The sequence below is a fragment of the Aspergillus japonicus genome (genome assembly GCF_003184785.1).
Source record: "Aspergillus japonicus CBS 114.51 unplaced genomic scaffold BO86scaffold_50, whole genome shotgun sequence".
Classification (NCBI taxonomy): Eukaryota; Fungi; Ascomycota; class Eurotiomycetes; order Eurotiales; family Aspergillaceae; genus Aspergillus; species Aspergillus japonicus.
In genome coordinates this window covers 1-21,453 of record NW_020291687.1, presented here as the reverse complement: position 1 = coordinate 21,453, position 21,453 = coordinate 1, and the positions used below count along the sequence as shown (strand labels likewise).

Here is a 21,453-nt window from a genome sequence, read left to right as displayed (position 1 = left end):
CAACTCTTCAAACGGAGTGCATCCGATAAACTGTCACGGCAAGTGCCATATAGAGCGGGACCCTTGAAGAAATGGATTGGATAAATGAAAATGCTCCTCGGAGAACTTCCCATTCATCTTTCACGACAACAGTAGTGTAGGGCTAAACTACAAAAGGCATTTTTGCCCGCCGAAGTAATAAGTTACCAGTCAACTTATACCTATCACTGTGTGTGTGTGTTTGTGTATGTGACTGGGAGGGAGGGGAGGGAGCCACAGCAGGAACCAAATCCGACAACACCGCCCGCGCTCTAATTCTACGCAGTGCGCACCGATGTACATTTTTAAGCTTAGGTCCCGTTGTCCCAAAGTTCGCAACAAGCCGAACACACACACGACCAGGAAACAGCGCAGACGAGCATCTGCTTCCTATTCACGGTAGGGAGTACAGTACAGTACAGTACATACTCGTACATATCATATGTAGCTAGCAACTTGATGTAGCTTGTTTGACGTTCCGACCATCCGGCTATTTCCTGTCTGCCTTCCAATACTTTCCTATCGAACCGATTGCTGGCCTGTTTCTCCTGGGAAAAGCTTAGTCGTTTGCCACTTGTGACTGGCAGGAGTTTGCATCCACCAGAGTTTACTTAGTCCTAACCATATCGTTGTTCAAATCTCGGCTAGAACATCCGGCCGACATGGTACGTTACATGGTACCTTAGACATGCAGTCACTAGTGACTCTTAGTCCGGGAACCACTTCTCGGGCCTATCCTGCCCTAGTCTAGTCTAGTTTTGGCCTTGGAGGACTGGGTTATGGGTGGGTTGGGTCCTGTTTGTTGTCATCCGATCGCATTATTGTTGTTCTCGAAAAAGGACAGAACGATTAACGAGGTAACCTAGTAATTGCCGTAACTTATGCGTAGAATCACCGCCCAGTCTCACTCGGTCTTCCGGGGGTCTAGAGTCCATCCAGCGCTTTCGGAACCCAAGGCGATCAATCATGCAACCAACACGGAGCGCTTGGAACGAATCCGACACCCGCGGCAGTGCGGCATCTTCCTGGAAGGGTGTGTGCTCCCGCATCCACTTCAATGCAGGATGGAGGGGCCACTACGGTCAGCGACCGGGTTGGGAGCGACGAATGAACTGTGGTGCGGACTGCGACATGACGACGCTGTCGACTAATACGTAAGACTGGCGGATATTGCCCGTCGGTGCGGCAGTTTCATCGAAGCAGGATAGGCTAGGGAGATATTTTCCGCAGCCTTGGTAAATGCTCTCAACATCACTTGGTCTGAACTTGTAAGGGGACGGTAGGAAGAACTTAATTTACGGCTGGAGTCGGTTGCTGCAGCTGCGCAGGACGGTGCATATGTGACCTGGAGTAACCTACAGTAGATAGTTCAGGCTGTATAGGCAGTAAGTCGTTTGGGGTTAGTCAGTTGGAACCCGAACCCTGAATGGCCAGGGTAGCTTGTGACAGTCTAGTCCCGAGTCAGCAGTATTGAGTTTCAAAAGCGTAGGGTTGAGCATGATTTCTGTCATATCAGTAGAGTTACCAGCCGGCCACTAGGAAAGTCTCTATTTCCCCCCTTCTCCCTACCCCCCTTCCCCCATTCATTCTGTTCTGAAGAGAAACAATAGCTGGACTGGGCGTCGGTTGCATCGAGACGAGGAACAATTTCACTACAAGTCATTGGCAGTTGGCCAAGAGCTTTAAGACACACGCAGCAGCCGTGTCCCAACGCCAAGCTGCGAAAAGGGAAGGACCCTGTTTGAGAGAGGCAGAGGGCTGCGGTGCTGATCGACACGCGCCGAAACCCCAGAAGGTAAAGCGCTGCATTGAGAGAAAGAGAACAGAAAGACAAAATTAGGAAATTGATCAAAAAGGAACAAGAAAAAAAAAAAAAAAAGAGAGAGAAAGAAAAATGGCCCATGCCAGCCAGAAAGTTACTACTGCACAATAGTCGCTCTGCTGGGTCGGTTCCTACGTAGGAGGAGAAAAGGCGGGCCTGGGTGGCTGACTATTAGGCCCGTGGCAGAGTTACCCAAAGCGCGCTGTTTTGAGGGATCGATTGGTTCAGGGCGCATTGATTGTGGCGTTGACACCTGACTCAAGGGAAAGGCACTCACAAGGTGACGAGGGGCGAAGGAGGCCTGGATTCTTCCTCAATGCTCAAAAGAGGGGAATGAGTTGATTTGACTATCAGGTAGTGAAGGATGGCATACCAAGTACTACTCCGTACAAAGGCACGTACAGTATACCCATCCGATTGTACGGACATAGCACCGGCAGTGAGTACAGTACATACCTTAATGTGCGCAGTCGATTGCTGTGTTTAAGGCACTGTGTTGAACCTAGTACGCACTGCCACCTTGCGAAGAGCATTGGGCACGGAATGACCGATGTGCCGATACCAATCAGCGTGAGCAAACGGCCTTCAGTTGCTAACCGATCATTTCAGCGCAAATGACGGTGGACATTGGATGGTAGGTGGGCAGCCCGGAGAATTTTCGCTGCCGTGACTCGGCCTGGCAATGGCGTCCGTGTTTCGCCCGAGAAAACCTCATCAGCAGCAGCAGCATTAACTAGTAGTAGCATCGTCATCAACATCACTATTACTACCACCACCACTGCCAGACATCTTCGTCAGCAACCTCAACAGGGCAGTTGGTATTGTCCAGTATCGGTACCGGTGGTAATACATTTAATGTGCGCAAGCTTGGTCGTAGTGGAACCGTCCACGGTTGTTGCCTCGTGCCGTTCACTGGTCTGCCCAATGGGCTTGATCCGGAGCAGTGATTCCGAGTCGATCGTCAGCATATGCTGATGACGAGGTGCGTATCTCTCGCCCCTCTCTTTTTCTCTCTTTCTTTTTCCGTCTTTCCATTCAAAGTCTTCTTTTTCAGCGCGGGGAATTATATCTGTCCTCAGTGTCTCAGACAGACACACGTTGAGAAGAAACGTATCCCTCGTTCGGTGTCATTCGGTGTAAAGGAATGCAACTTTAATTGGTGTCCATGTTAGAGGGATCAATCGGGTCTCAACCTCAACCTTAGGGGAAGCGATACCCGGTATTGGATGGTTGTCGGTGAAGAGAATAAGAATAGCAACCAACGATCTTCCTCAACATCCAATCAAACCGTTGCCCCATCGACCTTCTCATTGAAGGTAAAGCGAGTTTGACTTTCCACGTTCCCGTCAAACCGCCAGTCATCATTCCGTACTCCGGACTCGGTTTCTTGGATCCATGATCCGATGATTCTATTCCAGACTCTCATTTCCGTGAAGCAGAGCTAAGACATACTGAGTTCGGAGACATTACTGAAAGATCATTATATGAAAACGTGTCGAGAATTATCCCGACCAAGTGGGTATTCCGGATCGAGAGACTGATTCCACTGCCCCTCTCTTCTCTTCCATCGATCATCAATCATCGAGGGCTAACTAGTAACTACTTAGGCTAATCATTTGCAAGCATCGGCTACGGGATAGATCCGAGGCATTATTCCCTGCTGCTGCTGCTGCTGCTGCTGCTGCTAGTGGTTACGAGCGAGCTTACCCTAACTCACCAACGTGATGATCCTGCAGATAAGTAGTAATCTGGAAATAGCTCGGAGTTGAGCTCCGTATATGTACAGTATTCAATATGTACAGTATGTACTTTGTGTGCGATTTGTATGTACAAGTAAATTCGTACAGTAAGTTAAGTGCCTAATTACTACGGCGTATGTAAGCTTGAGAGTCAATGGTCAATGGTCAATTCAATGGTCAATGGTCCACGGTTAAGCCTAGAAATTGTTCATCCCATGGCCGGGTCTGGCTCCGTCCCCCCTCTCTCTCTCTCTCTCTCGTCCTCCCCTATCCGAGACCGAGAGACCCTCCCACTGGAAGGAAGGCCCGCCATTCTTCTTTTTGATCCCGCTCCGTGGTGGGACCAAAAGAGACATGGACTTCAGGACCACAACTGACCACGTCGCGATCTCAAACCGTCGCCCTGAAGTCGTCAGGACGACACTGCCACTTGCCGATCTCGGGTCACTTTTCAGCTAGCTAGAGGTCTGATCCTCAGCCAAAACTACTAAAGATAAAAAGGAACCAAAAAAAAAAAGAAAGAAGTAAAAAACAAGATCAAGCCTCTGCGCTCCCGGGAGTTGGTACCGACCCTCGCCTGCCCACTTATCATGACTACAACTATCCCACCAGACCGTCTCCAACCTTCTACATTGAAGCTGCTGGCAAATTCTTTGCATGATCACGACAAGAAGAAAGAGGGATACCCGACCGATGCTCTTCTCTCATTCATCAATCGCAAACCGTTCGATCGATCCAGGCAACAGACCAGCCACTCAGTGTTTCTGCTCGTGTTACTGTTAGGACGATATTAACATAACATAAATTACAGTAGTTGGACCGTTCGGTAGTGTTTGTGTATGTTTGCGTGTGCAAGAGAGGAGGAAGGCGAGCGAAGCAACAGCAATCAGTGGGTGGCAGTGGTAATTTAACACACTTTAATCAATTAATTGAAGCGACAGGAGCTAGAACTCGAAGCCATCAGGCTGCCCCGTCGGCAACAGATTCCTTGACGGATAGACTTTCTGCAGTAAGCTCAGGTGCTAATCTCCGGCTCGAGCCTGCCCACCCCTCTCCCTTCGATCTGATTTGAGTATAGAATGGCGTCGTTTCAGCCATGTTTTTCCTGTTGTTCTGTAACCGGGGTCAGCCGAGAAACTTTCGGAGACCTTTCCTGAACCTGGGAGGACCCTGGATGGTTGGGTCGTGTGAAGAGGGGGGGGGAGGAGAGAAGACGGAGAGAGAACGACGAGAGGGGGGGCAATACGTTGGCCGATTTCAGCCTCCCCTCGCACTGACAGGCTAGCTATTTCAAGCCTGGTGACTGTGCCCCGTAAAGTTGATTTTATTTCAAACACATATGATGGATTAAGTGGTTCAAGGGAGACGGAAGGCTGAAGAGCAGGTCTGGAGCTGGGAATCAAAGGTGGCCACTGCTGTCGCCGTTGAGTAGTGTTGTAGTTACGTTGTTGTTGTTGTCACTTGCTGCTGCTGCTGCTGCTGCCGCTGCCGCTCCCGCTGCTACTAAATCTTAGAGGGGATTTGTTTCCACTTGATCATTGCCGGAGTCAATATAGAGACGAACTAGGGTTCGAGAAAATTAGAGGAATCTGTTAATAAGATATTGAACCATACCAAATCAGCATCCCTGACCCAGAGAGATTTCTCAGATTTCTCTTCTTTAATTCAAATCTTTATTTTTTTTTATTTATTTATTTATTCTTACTTTCTCTTTTTCACAATTGGAAGGTTGTGCTTGTAGTGAGTAGTTGTTATTAGGCTAGCTAACTAGGTAGGTAAGTAGGTAGGTAGTCAATTAATAGTAGTATGACGGACGACGGGCTTATCGTCCATTCCTGCCCATGACTGCCGAAGCCTGTCACCACTCATTATTCACTCTGTATCCTTTGCTCCTCTTCACTCTTCCTTTTGCCCCGTCGTCTTCTTTTCTGCCGCAATTCGCCTTCTTCCCTTTCTACCTATTCTCTCTTCCTCTCGCGCTCCGTCCCTTCCCTCCATTTCCCCTTCCCTTCCTTAAGGCGGCCACCTCTTCTCCGACCTCTCCTCTACGCATTGTGTCCACAACAATCTAAAATCCCTTCATTCCTGTCAATGCTTGTTTATGCGCACGACATCTTGGTCCAGTTGAACTTCGCAACGCGACCACCACAACCACCAGCAGTACAACGAAGTAATCCTTCCTTGGTGCAACCCACAGCAAAGTCTCTCTTCGGCGGTTCTTGTTCTGGCAGCCCCTCTCAGCCTCGGTAGTATTCTTGTATGGCTTCACCAGCACCCACTTGCACTCCAACACATCCATCTGTCCGCACCAGGAACTACCGCAAGACTACCGCGTCTAGACTAGATGTCTCCACGGTTGACCATCGCTCCAACTTTATTTCTGTCTCTGGAACATTGAATCTTTGACCCAAATTCATCATTGGTGCGATCGATACAGCTATTTTATTTTACCTTCGTCGCCATTGCGGATAACCGCCCCTCTCCTTCCCCCCCCCTCCTTCCTCTTCCACTCTATCCCACTGCAAGACCTGGGTGGGAATTTCGGGAATTTGCGCTCTTTTCGGGATCTGGTCGATTGTCAGAGTTCCTTGTCGCTTTTATTCCCGCCACTATCTACGTTAGTTGCCTTCTGACTTGTATCTATCCATCTGTGAAGGAAGAAGAAGGGAAAAAAAAAAAGAAGAAAAAAGAAGAAGTCTGGCCTCGCATCATCATTATTATCATCCACAACATTCTCATCCTCTTTTGCTTCTTCCTCTCCAACCAGCGGACAGACTCGATCACCACCGTTCCGGCGCGCACGCGCAAACTGCTTTCACCTTCATCACCTTCGCCTTATGAGGTTGCATTGCAGGTGTCGGCATGCAGGCGCATTATTTTCGCTCGTCAACTAGCCCGAACCAGCCGGGAGGGTCGTATGAGCTCCCCCCCGTGCACGCGGTGACTTCGCCGCCAGCGCCTCTTCTTCAACCGCCCGGCGGCCCACCACAACCACCACCCGCCGCTGGGGCTGCTTCGCTGCTTTCCGCACCGCCCAGTCGACCCGACAGCGGTCTGCGCATGTCCCATCTTCTGCAACCCTTGGCCCAGCAAATACCAACCCCTCAATCGTCAACCACCGCAACCTCTCTTCCGCCTTACTCGCGTTCCTATGAGTCCAGCGGCTCGCCCGCCGAGGGCGCATCTATCCTCGCGGATGCGCCAGGGCTCTCCGGGCCGGGACCGGGAATGCTACAGCCGGTGGGTGGTGTGGCGGCTGGACCGCATCCGCATCATCAGCAATCGCAGCAGCCTCTACAACAGAAGAGGGCGTATCGGCAGCGGAGGAAGGATCCTAGTTGCGATGCCTGTCGGGAGCGCAAGGTCAAGGTATGGTTACGCCGCAGCCCTGTTACTTTGGTCTTGCATTGACCTTCCGCCCAGTGTGACGCCTCCGAGTCGTCCAGTTGCACAGAATGCACCAACCGCAAGGTGCGCTGCCAATTCACCAAGGAAACCAACAGACGCATGTCGTCTATCAAGTTTGTGTTACCGTTCCCTTCGTGACGACACATGCTAAGTGTTTGGTAGACAAGTCCAAGACCTGGAAAAGCAACTGCTGTCAACCAAGCAGCAACTCCAGCAACTACGATCGGGGATGCTAAGGTCGGACAATCTGATGGATCTCGACATTGATGCAACGGGCCAACCGCAGCTGAAGCTACCGGATATCGGGTATCGTCCCCCGCGCCGACCCAAGGCGCCCTTTGTGCCGGATATGACCCAGGCACGGATCAACCTACGCAAGTACGGTCGGGGAATTCTAAAAGTTCCCCCACCTTATCGACAGCGGGGACCTAAATCTTTGCTGACGACGGATCCCCCACAACTTCCACCCAAAGACGTGGCTAATCGCTTACTGGGGCAATATTATTCTTGCATTCACTCCATTCTTCCCGTCATTCACTGGCCTACCTTTGTGGCGGAGTACGAGAAAGTCTACCAAGCAGGCTCGCTCCTCGGTATCCCTCGGGAATGGGCGGCGGTTCTATTTGGTGTCTTCGCATGCGGGTCTTTACACACCCTAGAACGGAACCGGGAACAGGAAGGTAAGGAGTTTGTGAAGATCTGCTGCGGTGTCATCGATGTATGGCAGGATAACTTCACCCTGGACCAGGCCCGAGCGGCGCTACTGGCCAGTATCTTCCTTTACGAAGCGAATTCCCGGTCGGCCAGTTGGGTGTGGATCGGGTCTGCGGTGAGAGTGGCCCAGGAGATCGGGTTGCACCTGGAATCCGGGCCCTGGTCACCTCTAGAGGGCGAGATGCGCAAACGAGTATGGTGGGGGATGTACACCTGGGACCGGTAAGCATCACCCAATCGTTAGGGCTCGTCGTCGAAGGTCCGAGACTGATTCATTCCCAGGCTTCTTGCTCTAGAGATGGGCAAACCAGTACTGATCAATGATCAGGACTGTGATGTCGACCTTCCATGCCCCGTTGATGAACAGTACATCTCAGAAGGCGGTGGTGTGCCGGAGAGCCCGCAAACAAGTCCCCTTCTTGCAAGTATCCATGTCGTCCGCTCGATCGGACAGCTGTCTAGAACCCTGAAGAGCCCGACCATCAGTCCGGCCACCTTGGAAACCTTCGAGCGACACTTCAATGCCTGCTTGGCTACATTCCCCTCGCAATATCTGCCGCGGTCCGAGCAATACCTCGACCCTCGTTCTCTTGCACCCATAATCTATCTCCAGAACGCGCGACTCCTTCTTCATCGACACAACATGTCCCCATACTGCAGTCCTGAGGCCCGAGCATCGGCGCTGGAGTTTTGTGTGTCTACCGCCCAGGATACTGCCCGTCTTCTTTCGCGCTGTATGCGACCGCCGCCCGCGAGCCCGCGTCATGGACACCCGCCAACCAGCGGCGAGGATTGGCGACCACTAGTCGCCTCATCAGCTGGCGCTATGCTATGCGTTCATCTCTGGCGCTGCGTGCTGCTGCTCCTTTTTCGCCAGGAATATGCCGCTGCATTAGTCTGCGTACAAGCCAGTGCTGCGATTGGGGACTCACGCGCGGTGAATGCTGCCTGCGGACAATACTTGGCATTTTTCTTGAACGCGCTACTTCAACGTAGCGAGACCATTATACCCGATCGTGACGAAGAGCTGATTGCATATGTTTCCGGAGACATGCAAGGAACGATTGAAAGCAGCTGGGTATGGCAAGGAAGCGAAACAGGCTCTCAACTCGAAACGATGTCCCCCCAACTCAATAGCCCCACCGCATATCCACGTCCCGAGATGGAGATCACGGAGAATTGGGAAGGTTGGGCTTGGGTTGAGCAGAGCGTACGGTATCTGAGTGAGAGACAGCAGCAACAGCAACAACAACAACATCATCATCATCATCTTAAGCCAGCGGAATCATCTTACCTGGGACCTGACGCAGCAGCCACCAGCTCTGATGCAACCACACCCCAGTCAAGCTCATCTCATTCGCGCATGACGATCGCCAGTATCATCTAAGGGGTAACGCATAAAGTGGTTATGCACGGCACCCGGTGGGGTTCGTTGTCATCTGGTTCTTTTACCAGGTCAGGTCCAGTCTCTCAGAATGAGCGCGCTTCGGTCGCACGACACCCGAATTACCGTGCCTGATGCAGACATATCCCATCCGAGCAGACGAGCGAACGGGATTTTACTGTACCAACGCCATGTCATAATATCTTACCCGTGGGAGCTCTTTTCACGCCTCTCCTATTTAAAGCATGTGAGATGAAGTTATGGATCACGAACAGCTTTTATTTCTCCTTTTCTTTTGCCTTCTGCATGTTTCACTACCATAATATTTAGTATAGTATTCGCGTAGATATCCCTCTTGTTGGTTGGACAGAACCCCTTCTGTACAGACTATGTGTACCCGCATAGGCGCTTGATTCTTTTTATAGATGACACTATCCCTACACTGCCATGTTCCTGAATTCGAACTTGATGATACAGGTCCTAAGTTAAACCCGTCCATTGTCCAATCTCTCGATTCACAACAACATTACCATCTTCGCTACCACAAGCACTCCCCTTAAACCGAACCCAACGCCTCCTCCCATTTACAGTACGCGCCACGTGGTAATCCTCCCCGCATTCCGAAAGGTAACTTAGGCTGCATTAAGTAAAGCAAGAAAGTAAAGAGAAAGTAAAATGACAAAGCGAACCAAAGGGTGGGTTTAGGTTACAAGAACTCAGGCCGGGGAAGCCTAGGTCTCGAGGTTGATGCTCCGGCCGAAGCGCGCATACAGGGCGACCTTGAGTTGCTGTAGCTCCTCGCGCAGGTCGCCCAGGTTCTCCTCCAGCTTGCTCACCTCGGCGTCGATCTGCTCGGTGGAGGTGGCGAGGAGGGACTGGGCCTCTTCCAGGGGCAGGTGGAAGAAGGAGTCCCCGATCTTGTAGCTGCATTTGGGATGTCAGTGGATTATGAGGGGGGTTAGGAATTGGGGATGAAGGATGGGGGGGGGGGTTCTACTTACGGAACGAGATCATCTTCATCGGCGAGTTCGAGCTCGGTGGAGATTTCTTCGAGATCTTCTTTGTCTTTCTGTTTTTTTGCGTGTCTCATATCAGTTTATAGCGCTAACTGTGTACAGATGGGGGTTACGTAGGGACGACGGTGGTGGGGTGAACATTTTGGTGGGAGAAAGAATGAAAGACAAAACCAAAAGCTGAGGGCTGCTGAGCGAGCTTACCTGCTTCAGTTTCAATTGCTCTTCCAACACGGTTTCCCGTTGGTGGAGGCGACTGAAGCGGTTGATCTTTTCTTGGTCCTCGCGGCGGACTTCGTTGTCTTCGCCGCGGGCTTCGTCTTCTTTGGAGAGCTGGCGGGCGGGGAGATTAGTTTTGTTTTGTGTTGGTGGGTGAAATGGGGAAGGATCCTTTGGGTAGACCTAAGTGAAGGAAGGTGTGCTTACCATTCGAGTTTGGATCATTTTGGAGTAGACGAGTGCGAATCTTGAGGGGTAGAGAGGTTGTTTGATTAATTGGTATCGGGATGGGGATTTGATGCTGGGGAGGTTTCTTCTTTGGGCTGATGTGGCCCGTGCACGGAGTGACTTTGATAACCTACCTAGTACTCCGTACCTGTAGTAAGTTGATGATGAGTACTACAGTGGAACAACCTATGTTCGATGAACCTGCAAGACGTGCCATTGAATGCTATTGATAGTAGTCTATTGTGTTTCTTTGTCTATCTAGTATTCTTTTTCATGCTCTACTGCTTTGTTGCTGATGGCCAAGCTCTCGGTTCCTTCCTTGTATGCTTGCTAACTTGCTAACCTGCTAACCTCTTATACTTCATCTTCACTGACTGCTAAAGTAACTCGTCTTTGTAGCTGTTCTGTTTAGGCACACTCCTGCTCAATTTCCCTTGTATTTCTGCTCAATGAACCTCCAGTCTCCTTTTCACATTCTACACATGCGGCACCTGGTCGGGTGACATCATTGCCGTCAGCTGCCCGCCAGACGCGGTGCCAATGCGAGCCTCCCTCAAGCACGCGAGTTGCCTTCTCTCACACATTGTCTCTTTCCTACCTCGCTGTTGATCATTCCCTCCATCCTCCTACTTCGTCTCTCGCTCTCTCTCTCTGCCTCATCGCAAGGATTACATTGTGGACGTTTGCATGCTGACTTGGTCGACTTCGCTCTCGGCCCGCCCTCGCCTCGGAGAAACGAAGAGCTCCGGCCACCGCATCATCGCCGACAGCTGATCGAATTAATTCCCAGCCTGCCTTCTCGCCTGTTTTTCCTGAGCATTCGGCTTTCCAATTTCACCACCTCGCTTGACTCCCCACGAGGAATATCACTCTATTGACTTTGTCGCTGCTATCTGATATCTTTTCACCTTTCTACTCGCGAAACTGTCGAGCTGAGCTCCGGTGACCAACGCATTCACCCTCTTCAGCCAAACCCGGGCCCGTTAGCACCACAATCAACAACATCCACCATGCGAATACCGTCCAGCCTCTCTTCTACCCTTCTCTCCTCCGCCCTGTTCCTCCCCAGTCTCGTCTCTGCCACGGGCAGTTTCGACTGCAAAAAAATAATCGTCGACAAAATCAAATATGACCTCAGCCCCCTCGGCGGCGTACACACCCTCTACAACGTAGTCGAGAAACCCGAGGAATCCGCGACAGTCAACACGACATATGTACTCAACGTCTGCAACATTCTGGGGAAGGCTGCCAACCGAGAGCACTTGAAGTGCGGGACCTCCAGAAACAGTGCGATTTTCTCCTTGTCAACTTTCCCGCGAACCTATCCTCTTCTCCGGCATCGCATCTTCCCGTGCACTAACCTCTCAATCATATAGTCTGCGGCTTCGAATACCGAACCCACGCGAACAGCAGCGTTGAAACAGACCAGGGCTTCCCCATCGCGGGCTACGACCACCTCGGATCCGGCGACAAAGACGCCGAGGTCACTCGCTTAAAGGAATCCGACTCCTCTCGTGAAGGTCTCCTGGTCAAGTTTGCCGGCGGCAGCTACGAGGACACGACTGGAAAGAAGCACGCCACCAAAGCCGTGATCGAGTTCAACTGTGACCCCGACCGGTCGGGGTTGGAAGGTCTCCGGACCACGAACGAGCCGGCGAGTGAGGCTGTGCTGCACGCCCGCGCGGAAGAGGGCAGCGGCAACAGAAATAGTAGTAGCAGTCTCCAATTCAAGAGCTTCGGACCCGCCGATGATGATACCTACGTGCTGCGGCTAGACTGGGCGACCCGGTACGCGTGCGACAAGTACCTGGATGATAACAAGGGGGACTCGTCGAGTCATTGGGGATTCTTTACCTGGTTGATTATTCTGTATGCTTCCCCTCTCTCCTTGTGCCTTTGACATCCTGTCGTCAAGAGGCGAAACGCTAACCAATCCCCCCCGGGGTAACACAGTCTCTTCCTGTGTACTGCTGCCTACTTGATCTTCGGTTCCTGGCTCAATTATAACCGCTACGGTGCCCGTGGCTGGGATCTTCTCCCGCACGGGGACACGCTGCGCGATGTCCCCTACATCTTCCAGGATTGGGTCCGCCGGGTGGTCAACACGTTGCAAGGGTCGGGGTCACGAGGCGGCTACAGTGCGGTTTAGAAGGTTGTCTATTTCTGTACGTTTGGTATTGAAGGAAGTTGGGAGATGGGGTGGGGTGCGAGAAAGCGTGGGGTATGGTTGAGTAGCCGGCATACGGACGGGTTTCAGGCGTACCCCCATTCTTAAGGGGTGGTAGTCATGGTGAATTGGAAACTTTGGAATATGATACAAATGGCTAGCTTTATTGCTCTGATACACGAGACAATCGATCATGATAATGGGTGTATATGCCCCTTGCTGGATACTGTTGGGTAAAAGTGGTAGCTGGCGCTGTAGAAGGAGCACAGCGAGGCTGTTGATGTGCAGACTCTCAAGGCACCACCCACTACCATACGAATAGATCATAACTCATAATAATCACCACGGACTATCACAAGAACCAATAAATTTCAATTTCCCTTGATCAAGATCCCTTCTCCAAAGAAGAAAGTTAAGCTTCAAAACCCTCAAAAGTGACGGTAACAATTTCCCAGACCCCTTCCGTAGCTAACCATAGCTGACAAGTGCAGTGCAGTGCCGTGCTGTTAAATCTCAAAGAACAAACAAATCAAACAAATCAAACACAAGCACAAGATCATCAATCCATCGACATAGTACGGTATGTGTAGTACGGTACTTATGCAGATCGGATGCACATCCCCATCGCGTCATCAGAGCTAAGATATCGTCAATGTTCGTCAATCAAGGCAGGAATTGATCACACAATCGAAACCAGGGATTCCGAAAAAGAAGAAAACAGATCGATCATAATTATGATGAGCTCCTTTCCCCCCTCGTTCACTCGTTCGCCTGGTTTTGCTCTTGCAATTTTCCCACACCGCTGGTTTTTTTTTTTCATCTCTTTTCATCACTTTTTCGTGAACGCATACTGTTATCCCCCCCCTCCAAAACCCTCATCTTCATCCTCCGCAATGAAGGATTGAGGTGGGTTAGGGAAGCTCTTGCTTAAACCTTCATGGCGAACTTCTTCAGGTACAGATAATCCGCCATGTTGGCATCCACAGTCTTGCGGATGAGGGCGGCGCCTTCGGGCCCGTATTTCTCCTGCCATTCGGCGTCGAATTGGGCCTCGGTCTTCTGGGCTCGGGGCTGGATTTGCGGTGTTAGTTTCGGGGATTGCAATTGCACTGATTGAATGGGCTGAAGTGTTTGTGAGGGGAGAGAGGTAGGTGGTGAGTGTTCTTGTGACTCGTCGTCCTCCAGCTTGCCATAGCACTTCCTTGATTTGTTTGATGACGGGGCGTGGGAGAGAGAGGGCAATGAACAGAAGGAAAGGGAGAATACTAACATGTTTCCGGCCCACCAAGCCCGTCGACTCGATAGCGTCGTTATGGAATCCGCGCCACTTCTCGAACGCGGCCCGCGCGCACGCATGGTCGGCCTCGGTATCCCAGCACAGCATCGAGGGGTCGTACTTGAGGCCCACGCTGCGGCAGAAGGCCTCGATCATCGGGGCCGGGTTGTCGAGCATGTCGTCCGCGTCGACGACGCAGATCTCGGCCATCTCGTCCTCCCGGCTCCCGCTGCTGCTGCGGCCGGTCATGCTGGCGGAGGAGGCCGCGGACGACGGGCGCGAGGAGGCGGCCGACGAGGAGTCCTGCTCCGTCTCGTCGGGCTCGTGCGTGGCGACCCGCGGGCCGACCAGCCGCGTGTCCCGCAGGTAGTCGAACGTGCGGCGGAGCTCGTCGTACCCGGCCTCCGCGGGGTCGTAGTTCTGGAACCCGGTCACCGCGTCCAGCGGCGGGATCGTGCAGCGGTAGTACGACGGCACACTGTAGTGCGGGTCGCGGATGAGGAAGGCAAAGTGGAACTGCGACAGCAGCGCCCGCGGCATCACGGTTGGGTTGCCGGCTTCCGCCTCCGTCGCGTACGGGTACGGCGTCGCCTTCGGCTGCTCCGTGCCTACGCCGCGCTTGATCCGGTGCAGCGATGGCGCGATGCTGGCCGGTTGGCCGTGCGGTGGCAGGAGGTAGTGGATGATGTCCTTGATGAAGACGCGTTTGCCCTGTGTTTGTGGGGTAAGTATCTTGCTAGGTTTGTGGAACGGTGAATGTGTGAATGTTGTCGGAACACATGCGGGAGAAGACTTTAGGGCACGAAGAACAGGTTGGGCTGATGCTCAACAGTCCATCCTGTTGATCCTGCGGTTCATCTCCCTGGGCGTGTGAAGGGGAAACGCTCGCAGGTGATCCACATGCAGACACGGAAGAATCATGCCCGTAAATGCATCACAACGGAAAACAGGATCTTGCTTCTGCCTTTCCCCGGGTTTTCTCTAACTTGGCAGACCGAGCCCTTATCCGAACGGATTCTCGACGTTCTCAAACTACGATGGCCGCAGGGGAGGGAATAAAGTGCTAGGGACAAGGGAAAGAAAAGGGGAACGAATCAAACAGGCAAGGAAAAGGGTCGGACCTCAGATGATTCGCGCTCGATGCGATCCAGGACGGTCTTGAACGTCGACTGGCTGAATCCGCTGTCCAGACGGGCCTGTTCATCGTCGGCGAATCTGGTCGACAACCGCTCCGGTCCATAGTAGAAGGCATCACCAAACGGCTCGTGGACACACTGGATGGTATCCCGCTGAGTCATGAAGACCTGATGCAAACGAGATTAGCGAGATGTTCCAACCCAGAAAAAAGAGGTGGGGTGGGGGGGCGAGGAGTTGCAGGGAACAACATACTCGCTCAAAGGCCGTGGAACACGCCCGGGGGTGAGTAGCCACAAAGATGGGCTTCTGCGACATCGTGACGGAGTATTCTTCCGGTCGATGGTCGAATACTAAACACGATAATCCTTTTTTATCTGGGCTGGTGATCGGTTCGATCGCTGGGAAATCGGTTTTCAGATTTCCTTCCCGTCAAAAAAACTCAAGTACAAAATCTATCGACCAGGGAGTTTCACCACTGGCGTAGGTACTCGGGGATTATGGGCTGTACTGTAGCACCCTTTTTTTCTCGTCCGATTTACTGGATTTCGAGGTGGGTGGAGTGGTGTAGGATATGCTTGGGCGAACCCTATTCAAGCAGGTTTGCAGTCACAGTTCAGTTGGGAGGATTCCTTCCAGACTGCAAGTTGATTGAGAGAGAGAGAGAGAGAGGAAAGAAGGGAGGAGGAGGGGAAACCAGAATGAGGGCTGGCGGGCTTTATACCTACTGGCTTGGGATGTGTCAGTCAACAACAACAATTTATTATCCGACTCCAATCGATTTAAATCGATCAAGCCATTCGAGAGGCGAAGAGCAACAGGTACTAACTTAACTACTGCTGTTTAGGCTTACGAAAATTTACTCGGTCATACTGGAGGAACGAGAGAGGAATTCGAGTGAAACCGGGCAGATTGACCCGTGGATCGTCCCCCGATAGAGCTGGCCGGCGGCGGACTCGTACTACGAGCCTATTCTAATCCACTTTGTTTCCTGTGCTATTTTAATTAGCAGGTTAGTAAGACTCGAAGATACCTAACTAGTTGGTCCATCATTTCATCTCAACGAAGACCGAACCATTTAGTGCAGCGAGTAGTGTATGTCTTTCTTCATCCAGTCCCTCTTGGCGCATTTCTAGTAGGATAGCTCAACGCAATTTTTCGCGGTTGAAATTTGCCTGGCAGTTTTCGAGTGAGTGCTGTTCGGTTAATCCCGCAGAGACGTCTCGAGGGGAGGAATGCGCGTGGGTGATTAGCGATAATGAGAATAATGCAAGGCATAAAGTCAATAATAATCCCGCATGCCTTCTCAAAGAGAAATGAAACTTCCTTTTCCCCCCTCGGTCTTGAAACTCTACGGCTTATCTGCCCTGGATTCGATTCGCCTGAAGCCCAGGTCCAGGGCTGAGCCACAAAGGCGCGCGGTGGTGGTCATGGATGGATCATGCCCACTGCCCAGCCCGCCCGATCGCGGAGGTTCCCCGTTCCTGGCGCACGGTTGGTCATTCCCTGTTGGGCATCGTAGGTACTGGACTGTACTAGCCAGTGGGAAAACTCCTCAGCCGCCCAGCAACCAATCCCTGTGGCGGTCCAGTGGACACAAGGAGGAGGGGAGTCTGAGAGGCGGAGATGCCCACTCTTTGACGTCACGGGCTAAGGCCTGGAAACGGTCCTTTCCATGGCTGTCTTCTCCATAGCGGGGCGGGGGGGGGGGGGGTAATCGCAGTCAGTCTCAAGAAAGAGCGAAAGAGAAAGAGACAAGGAAACAGTTGGACAATTAGGGGGAGGGTCTCAATGCCCCGCGAGAAGTGTCTGTGAGTAGGGGGTTTTTTTTTTCCTTCTATTGCACAAGCTCTCAGAATCAATCCCAGTATCGTGTAGTGTACAGGAGTTTTGTCGTGAGGCTCCACGCAAGAATGAACGAGGTGGATAATCTTGTGCAAGGGAAATGCAGACTCTGTTGCTGTTGCTGCTAGCTGATGGCCGCCTGGCTAGCTAGTTGTCTTCGCTCGCGTATACTCTGGAAATATTTTTTTTTCTCTTTTCATCGGACATGTATTTTCGGACTAACCTCGGATGTAAGCATAGCATTCTTTGAAGCTGGTAGTCAATGATATGTGTTCGGCTTGACTTAGTAACTCTAATGTAGTTTAATCCCGGCCAGACCATACGTGACATGCCAATCACGATGACGGCTCTCCGACGTGGGGGGCGTTACTACTGTCTCGTGCGACAGACGGCTCATGATGCTGGTGGGGTTGAGAGAAGTCCTGTCAGTTTCGAGACTATGAGTAAAAGAACAGACATAGAGACAAGGAGAAGTATCCGGAGAGGGAAGATGACTCCGTTGGTTTTTGTCATTGCCATCACTAAGTGATCAGGGGTCCAGATCACCTGATCCAGGTGGCCTGATGGCCTGATGGGCCAGGCTGGCAAACCAACTGGCAATCCAGGACCTTCCGGAGCCGACACGTGACATCCAGCAGCAGCGAGCAAAGCCGCGGTGTTTCTGGAAGGCGGTGGAAGCGGGCCGTGTCGTCATGGCGGGAAGCCGGCGATGCCTGACCAGCTTCTATATCTTCGCCTTCCGTGCCGACCCTCCATCGTGTCTGTCACTTTCATTTTACAGATTCAAATCAGAGAATACTACCACTAATACCTGCTATCGCTAATATCTTCCTAACGAGACGTCTCTCCTCGTTATACCTCCGACCTCCTCCCTCTGTACACTTACTCTCACCTACCACTACTACCACCACCTGATACCTCGTTTCCCGCACATCACAACCCCCACTTTCACACCATGAACGGTGCTCAGTTTACAGACAAAGCCAACAAGGCCCTGCTGGACTCCAGTAGCCTGGCTGAACAATATTCACACTCACAGATTCTTCCCGTTCACCTTGCAGTCTCCCTCCTGAACCCCTCTCCAGATGAGTCCAAAGACCAACAAGCTACCGCCCATCCCTCCCACGACACTGCCTCCGCTCCTCTCTTCCGTCAAGTCATTGAACGCGCCCATGGCGATCCCCAACTTCTCGAACGCTCCCTTATGAAGCTTCTTGTGCGCCTGCCCAGCCAAGATCCACCTCCAGAGACCGTCAGCGTCTCGCCCGCTTTGGCCAAGGTCCTCCGTTCTGCTAGCGACCTGTCCAAGACCCAGAAGGATAGCTATGTCGCCATTGACCACCTCATCACCGCCTGCGCTCAAGACTCCCAAGTTCAGCGCGCTCTCGCAGACGCTAACATCCCTAATGTCAAGTTGATCGACAGTGCCGTACAACAGATCCGTGGCACGAAGCGAGTCGACTCCAAGACCGCAGACGCAGAGAGCGAAAATGAGAACCTGAAGAAATTCACCATCGATATGACCTCGCTGGCTCGAGAAGGAAAGATCGATCCCGTTATTGGCCGAGAGGAAGAGATCCGACGTGTCATCCGTATCCTCAGTCGGCGCACGAAGAACAACCCGGTGCTCATCGGTGAGCCTGGTGTTGGTAAGACCACCATCGTGGAAGGCCTGGCGCGTCGGATCGTCAATGCCGATGTTCCTGCCAACTTGGCCCAGTGCCGCCTGCTCTCCCTTGATGTCGGTTCTCTCGTTGCCGGCAGCAAGTACCGTGGTGAGTTCGAGGAGCGCATGAAGGGCGTTTTGAAGGAGATCGAAGAATCCAAGGACACTATCGTCTTGTTCGTCGACGAGATCCATCTCCTCATGGGTGCAGGCTCCAGTGGTGAGGGTGGCATGGACGCTGCCAACTTGCTTAAGCCCATGCTGGCTCGTGGTCAACTGCACTGTATCGGTGCTACCACATTGGGCGAATACCGAAAGTACATTGAGAAGGACCAGGCCTTCGAACGTCGGTTCCAGCAGGTTTTGGTCAAGGAGCCCTCGGTTCCCGAAACCATTTCGATTTTGCGTGGCTTGAAGGAGAAGTACGAAGTACACCACGGTGTCAACATTCTTGATGGCGCCATTGTTTCTGCCGCCGAACTTGCCGCTCGTTATCTCACAGCTCGTCGTCTTCCCGATTCGGCTGTCGATCTGATCGACGAGGCGGCTGCTGCTGTTCGGGTCACCCGTGAATCCGAGCCCGAAGCCCTTGATAACCTTGAACGAAGACTCCGTCAACTACAGATCGAAATCCACGCTCTTGAGCGCGAGAAAGACGATGCCTCTAAGGCCCGCCTGGAAGTGGCCAAGCAGGAGGCCGCTAATGTCGCAGAAGAGCTCCGTCCCTTGCGCGAGAAGTACGAAAGCGAGAAGCAGCGCAGCAAGGCTATCCAAGAAGCGAAGATGAAGCTCGACTCCCTCAAGGTCAAGCGTGACGAGGCCGAGCGCTCCGGTGACACCCAAACCGCCGCCGATTTGGAGTACTATGCCATTCCCGAGACCAAGCAACTCATCGAACGACTGGAAATCGACCGCGCCAAGGCCGACGAGGAGCGACGCACTCGCCAGGGCGATGCGGGCGAGGCTCTGCTGGCAGATGCCGTCGGTCCAGACCAGATCAACGAAATCGTGGCCCGCTGGACCGGTATTCCCGTCACTCGTCTCAAGACCACCGAAAAGGACAAGCTGCTGAACATGGAGAAGCATCTTGGCAAGGTGGTCGTCGGTCAGAAGGAGGCCGTGCAATCGGTCTCCAACGCTATTCGCCTACAACGATCCGGTCTGAGTAACCCTAACTCGCCGCCCAGCTTCCTCTTCTGTGGTCCCTCGGGAACGGGTAAGACGCTCCTCACCAAGGCCTTGGCGGAGTTCCTCTTCGATGATCCCAAGGCCATGATCCGGTTCGACATGTCCGAATACCAAGAACGGCACTCTCTGAGCCGCATGATTGGAGCGCCCCCCGGATACGTCGGCCACGACGCTGGCGGCCAGCTTACCGAAAGCCTCCGTCGCCGGCCTTTCTCCATTCTACTGTTTGATGAAGTCGAGAAGGCTGCCAAGGAGGTCCTGACTGTCCTCCTCCAGCTCATGGATGACGGCCGTATCACCGACGGACAGGGCAGAATCGTCGACGCGAAGAACTGCATTGTGGTGATGACTTCCAACCTCGGAGCCGAGTTCCTCGCTCGCCCTGCCGCCAAGGACGGCCGCATCGAACCCGCCACGCGCGAGCTAGTCATGGGCGCCCTCCGCGACTACTTCTTGCCTGAATTCCTGAACCGTATCTCCAGCATCGTCATCTTCAACCGTCTCACCAGACGCGAAATCCGCAAGATCGTTGACCTCCGTCTCAGCGAGGTCCAGAAGCGCCTTACCGACAACTCGCGCAACGTGACTATCGAATGCACTGACGAAGTCAAGGACTATCTCGGCGAATCCGGTTACTCGCCTGCTTATGGTGCTCGTCCTCTGGGTCGCATCATCGAGCGCGAGGTCCTCAACCGCCTCGCTGTTCTCATCCTGCGTGGCAGCATCCGCGATGGCGAAGTAGCTCGCGTGGTTATGCGCGACGGTCGCATCGACGTCCTCCCTAACCATGGCTTCGACAATGACGGCGATCAAGACATGGTTGACAGCGATGAGGATGCATTGGCTGAGATGGAAGATGGTAGTGGTGACATGGACTTGTACGAGTAAGAAAAAGCTTGCTTGCAGTCGATGATAGACGAACGGAGCCAAAAGCGACGAAAGGGTGTTGATACTGATTTGATCTACTTCCGGCTTTCTCTTTTCATGATTCATGAGATACGATTCGTTTTCTTTTTTTTTTTTTGCTCGGGACAGTTTGTTGTCAATAGTTTTTGTACAGGCCGGATCGTCTTACATGAGCATGTCTGAGTACATAATAGGATGGTTGTACAAAGCAAGGTTTACTAGGCTCAAATAGCTAGTTTTGTGAATCCAATTTGAGATACTCCAAAAATCTTCCTCTTTCTCATATCTCCCTCTACCCTTCTCCGTAGAACAGCAACAGCTTTTACTTGAGTTATTAGGAGGCCCCCAACTGGTTGGGCAGCACCAAAACGGACAGCCCTACTATGCGCTTATTTCTGCTTTATATCACGAAGATTTTGTTAGGCAGTAAGACCTCGAGTTTAGATATTCCGATAAAATTATATACTATATCCATAAAATTAGAGTACATGCATATATACACTCCAACACTTCAACAGCCCAGGCATACATCATCCATGAACTCCGGTATTGTCGATATCCAAAAGAGCAAGCACACGCCCAGACAAAAAAAAAAAAAACAAAGCACTAGAAGAACCCTATGTACATGAAGACTCGTACCAGGAACCAAGGTATATACCGATGCTTGAGCGCACGAACCCAGACAGCGATTAACTTAATCATTAAGGGGGACGAAGGGGGGGGGGG

At 52.3% G+C, this 21,453-nt stretch overlaps 5 protein-coding genes across 5 annotated transcripts; 3 read left to right on the top strand and 2 right to left on the bottom strand.

The window, feature by feature from the left end:
* Nucleotides 1–6,046: 6,046 nt before the first annotated feature.
* Nucleotides 6,047–9,408, top strand: BO86DRAFT_168418 (transcription factor domain-containing protein). Its single transcript, XM_025666486.1, has 4 exons — nucleotides 6,047–6,948; nucleotides 7,003–7,100; nucleotides 7,150–7,923; nucleotides 7,984–9,408. The coding sequence occupies exons 1-4, from the start codon at nucleotides 6,442–6,444 to the stop codon at nucleotides 9,086–9,088; spliced, it is 2,484 nt and encodes an 827-aa protein (XP_025524898.1). The 5' UTR covers nucleotides 6,047–6,441; the 3' UTR covers nucleotides 9,089–9,408.
* An 81-nt stretch (nucleotides 9,409–9,489) lies between these two features.
* Nucleotides 9,490–10,597, bottom strand: BO86DRAFT_367433 (tubulin-binding prefolding complex subunit GIM3). Its single transcript, XM_025670156.1, has 4 exons — nucleotides 10,525–10,597; nucleotides 10,303–10,431; nucleotides 10,087–10,154; nucleotides 9,490–10,009 (listed from the first exon to the last, which is right to left on the bottom strand). Exons 1-4 carry the CDS (start codon nucleotides 10,540–10,542, stop codon nucleotides 9,817–9,819), a joined length of 408 nt encoding a protein of 135 aa, XP_025524897.1. The 5' UTR covers nucleotides 10,543–10,597; the 3' UTR covers nucleotides 9,490–9,816.
* A 624-nt stretch (nucleotides 10,598–11,221) lies between these two features.
* BO86DRAFT_168367 (autophagy-related protein 27) lies at nucleotides 11,222–12,912 on the top strand. The gene is made up of 3 exons (XM_025666485.1): nucleotides 11,222–11,832; nucleotides 11,922–12,414; nucleotides 12,499–12,912. Exons 1-3 carry the CDS (start codon nucleotides 11,556–11,558, stop codon nucleotides 12,692–12,694), a joined length of 966 nt encoding a protein of 321 aa, XP_025524896.1. The 5' UTR covers nucleotides 11,222–11,555; the 3' UTR covers nucleotides 12,695–12,912.
* A 727-nt stretch (nucleotides 12,913–13,639) lies between these two features.
* Nucleotides 13,640–15,440, bottom strand: BO86DRAFT_319445 (uncharacterized protein; the record flags this gene model as incomplete). The annotated part of the gene is made up of 5 exons (XM_025668253.1): nucleotides 13,640–13,783; nucleotides 13,983–14,238; nucleotides 14,284–14,699; nucleotides 15,110–15,292; nucleotides 15,378–15,440. The coding sequence occupies 5 exons, from the start codon at nucleotides 15,438–15,440 to the stop codon at nucleotides 13,640–13,642; spliced, it is 1,062 nt and encodes a 353-aa protein (XP_025524895.1).
* Nucleotides 15,441–17,717: 2,277 nt separating this feature from the next.
* BO86DRAFT_391283 (ATP-dependent Clp protease ATP-binding subunit) lies at nucleotides 17,718–20,958 on the top strand. Its single transcript, XM_025672556.1, has one exon. It carries the CDS (start codon nucleotides 17,923–17,925, stop codon nucleotides 20,707–20,709), a length of 2,787 nt encoding a protein of 928 aa, XP_025524894.1. The 5' UTR covers nucleotides 17,718–17,922; the 3' UTR covers nucleotides 20,710–20,958.
* The last annotated feature ends 495 nt before the right edge of the window (nucleotides 20,959–21,453 follow it).

Excerpts from the sequence above, each read along its gene's own strand:
- BO86DRAFT_168418 (XM_025666486.1), top strand. The coding sequence starts at position 6,442 with ATGCAGGCGCATTATTTTCGCTCGTCAACTAGCCCGAACCAGCCGGGA. Across the intron at positions 6,949-7,002 it reads GTCGGGAGCGCAAGGTCAAG|TGTGACGCCTCCGAGTCGTC; the intron begins GTATGGTTACGC and ends CCTTCCGCCCAG. Across the intron at positions 7,101-7,149 it reads AGACGCATGTCGTCTATCAA|ACAAGTCCAAGACCTGGAAA; the intron begins GTTTGTGTTACC and ends AGTGTTTGGTAG.
- BO86DRAFT_367433 (XM_025670156.1), bottom strand. Across the intron at positions 10,155-10,302 it reads AGCAATTGAAACTGAAGCAG|AAAGACAAAGAAGATCTCGA; the intron begins GTAAGCTCGCTC and ends GCAAAAAAACAG. Across the intron at positions 10,010-10,086 it reads GATGAAGATGATCTCGTTCC|CTACAAGATCGGGGACTCCT; the intron begins GTAAGTAGAACC and ends TCCCAAATGCAG.
- BO86DRAFT_168367 (XM_025666485.1), top strand. The coding sequence starts at position 11,556 with ATGCGAATACCGTCCAGCCTCTCTTCTACCCTTCTCTCCTCCGCCCTG. Across the intron at positions 11,833-11,921 it reads GTGCGGGACCTCCAGAAACA|TCTGCGGCTTCGAATACCGA; the intron begins GTGCGATTTTCT and ends TCAATCATATAG. Across the intron at positions 12,415-12,498 it reads TTTACCTGGTTGATTATTCT|TCTCTTCCTGTGTACTGCTG; the intron begins GTATGCTTCCCC and ends GGGGTAACACAG.
- BO86DRAFT_391283 (XM_025672556.1), top strand. The coding sequence starts at position 17,923 with ATGAACGGTGCTCAGTTTACAGACAAAGCCAACAAGGCCCTGCTGGAC.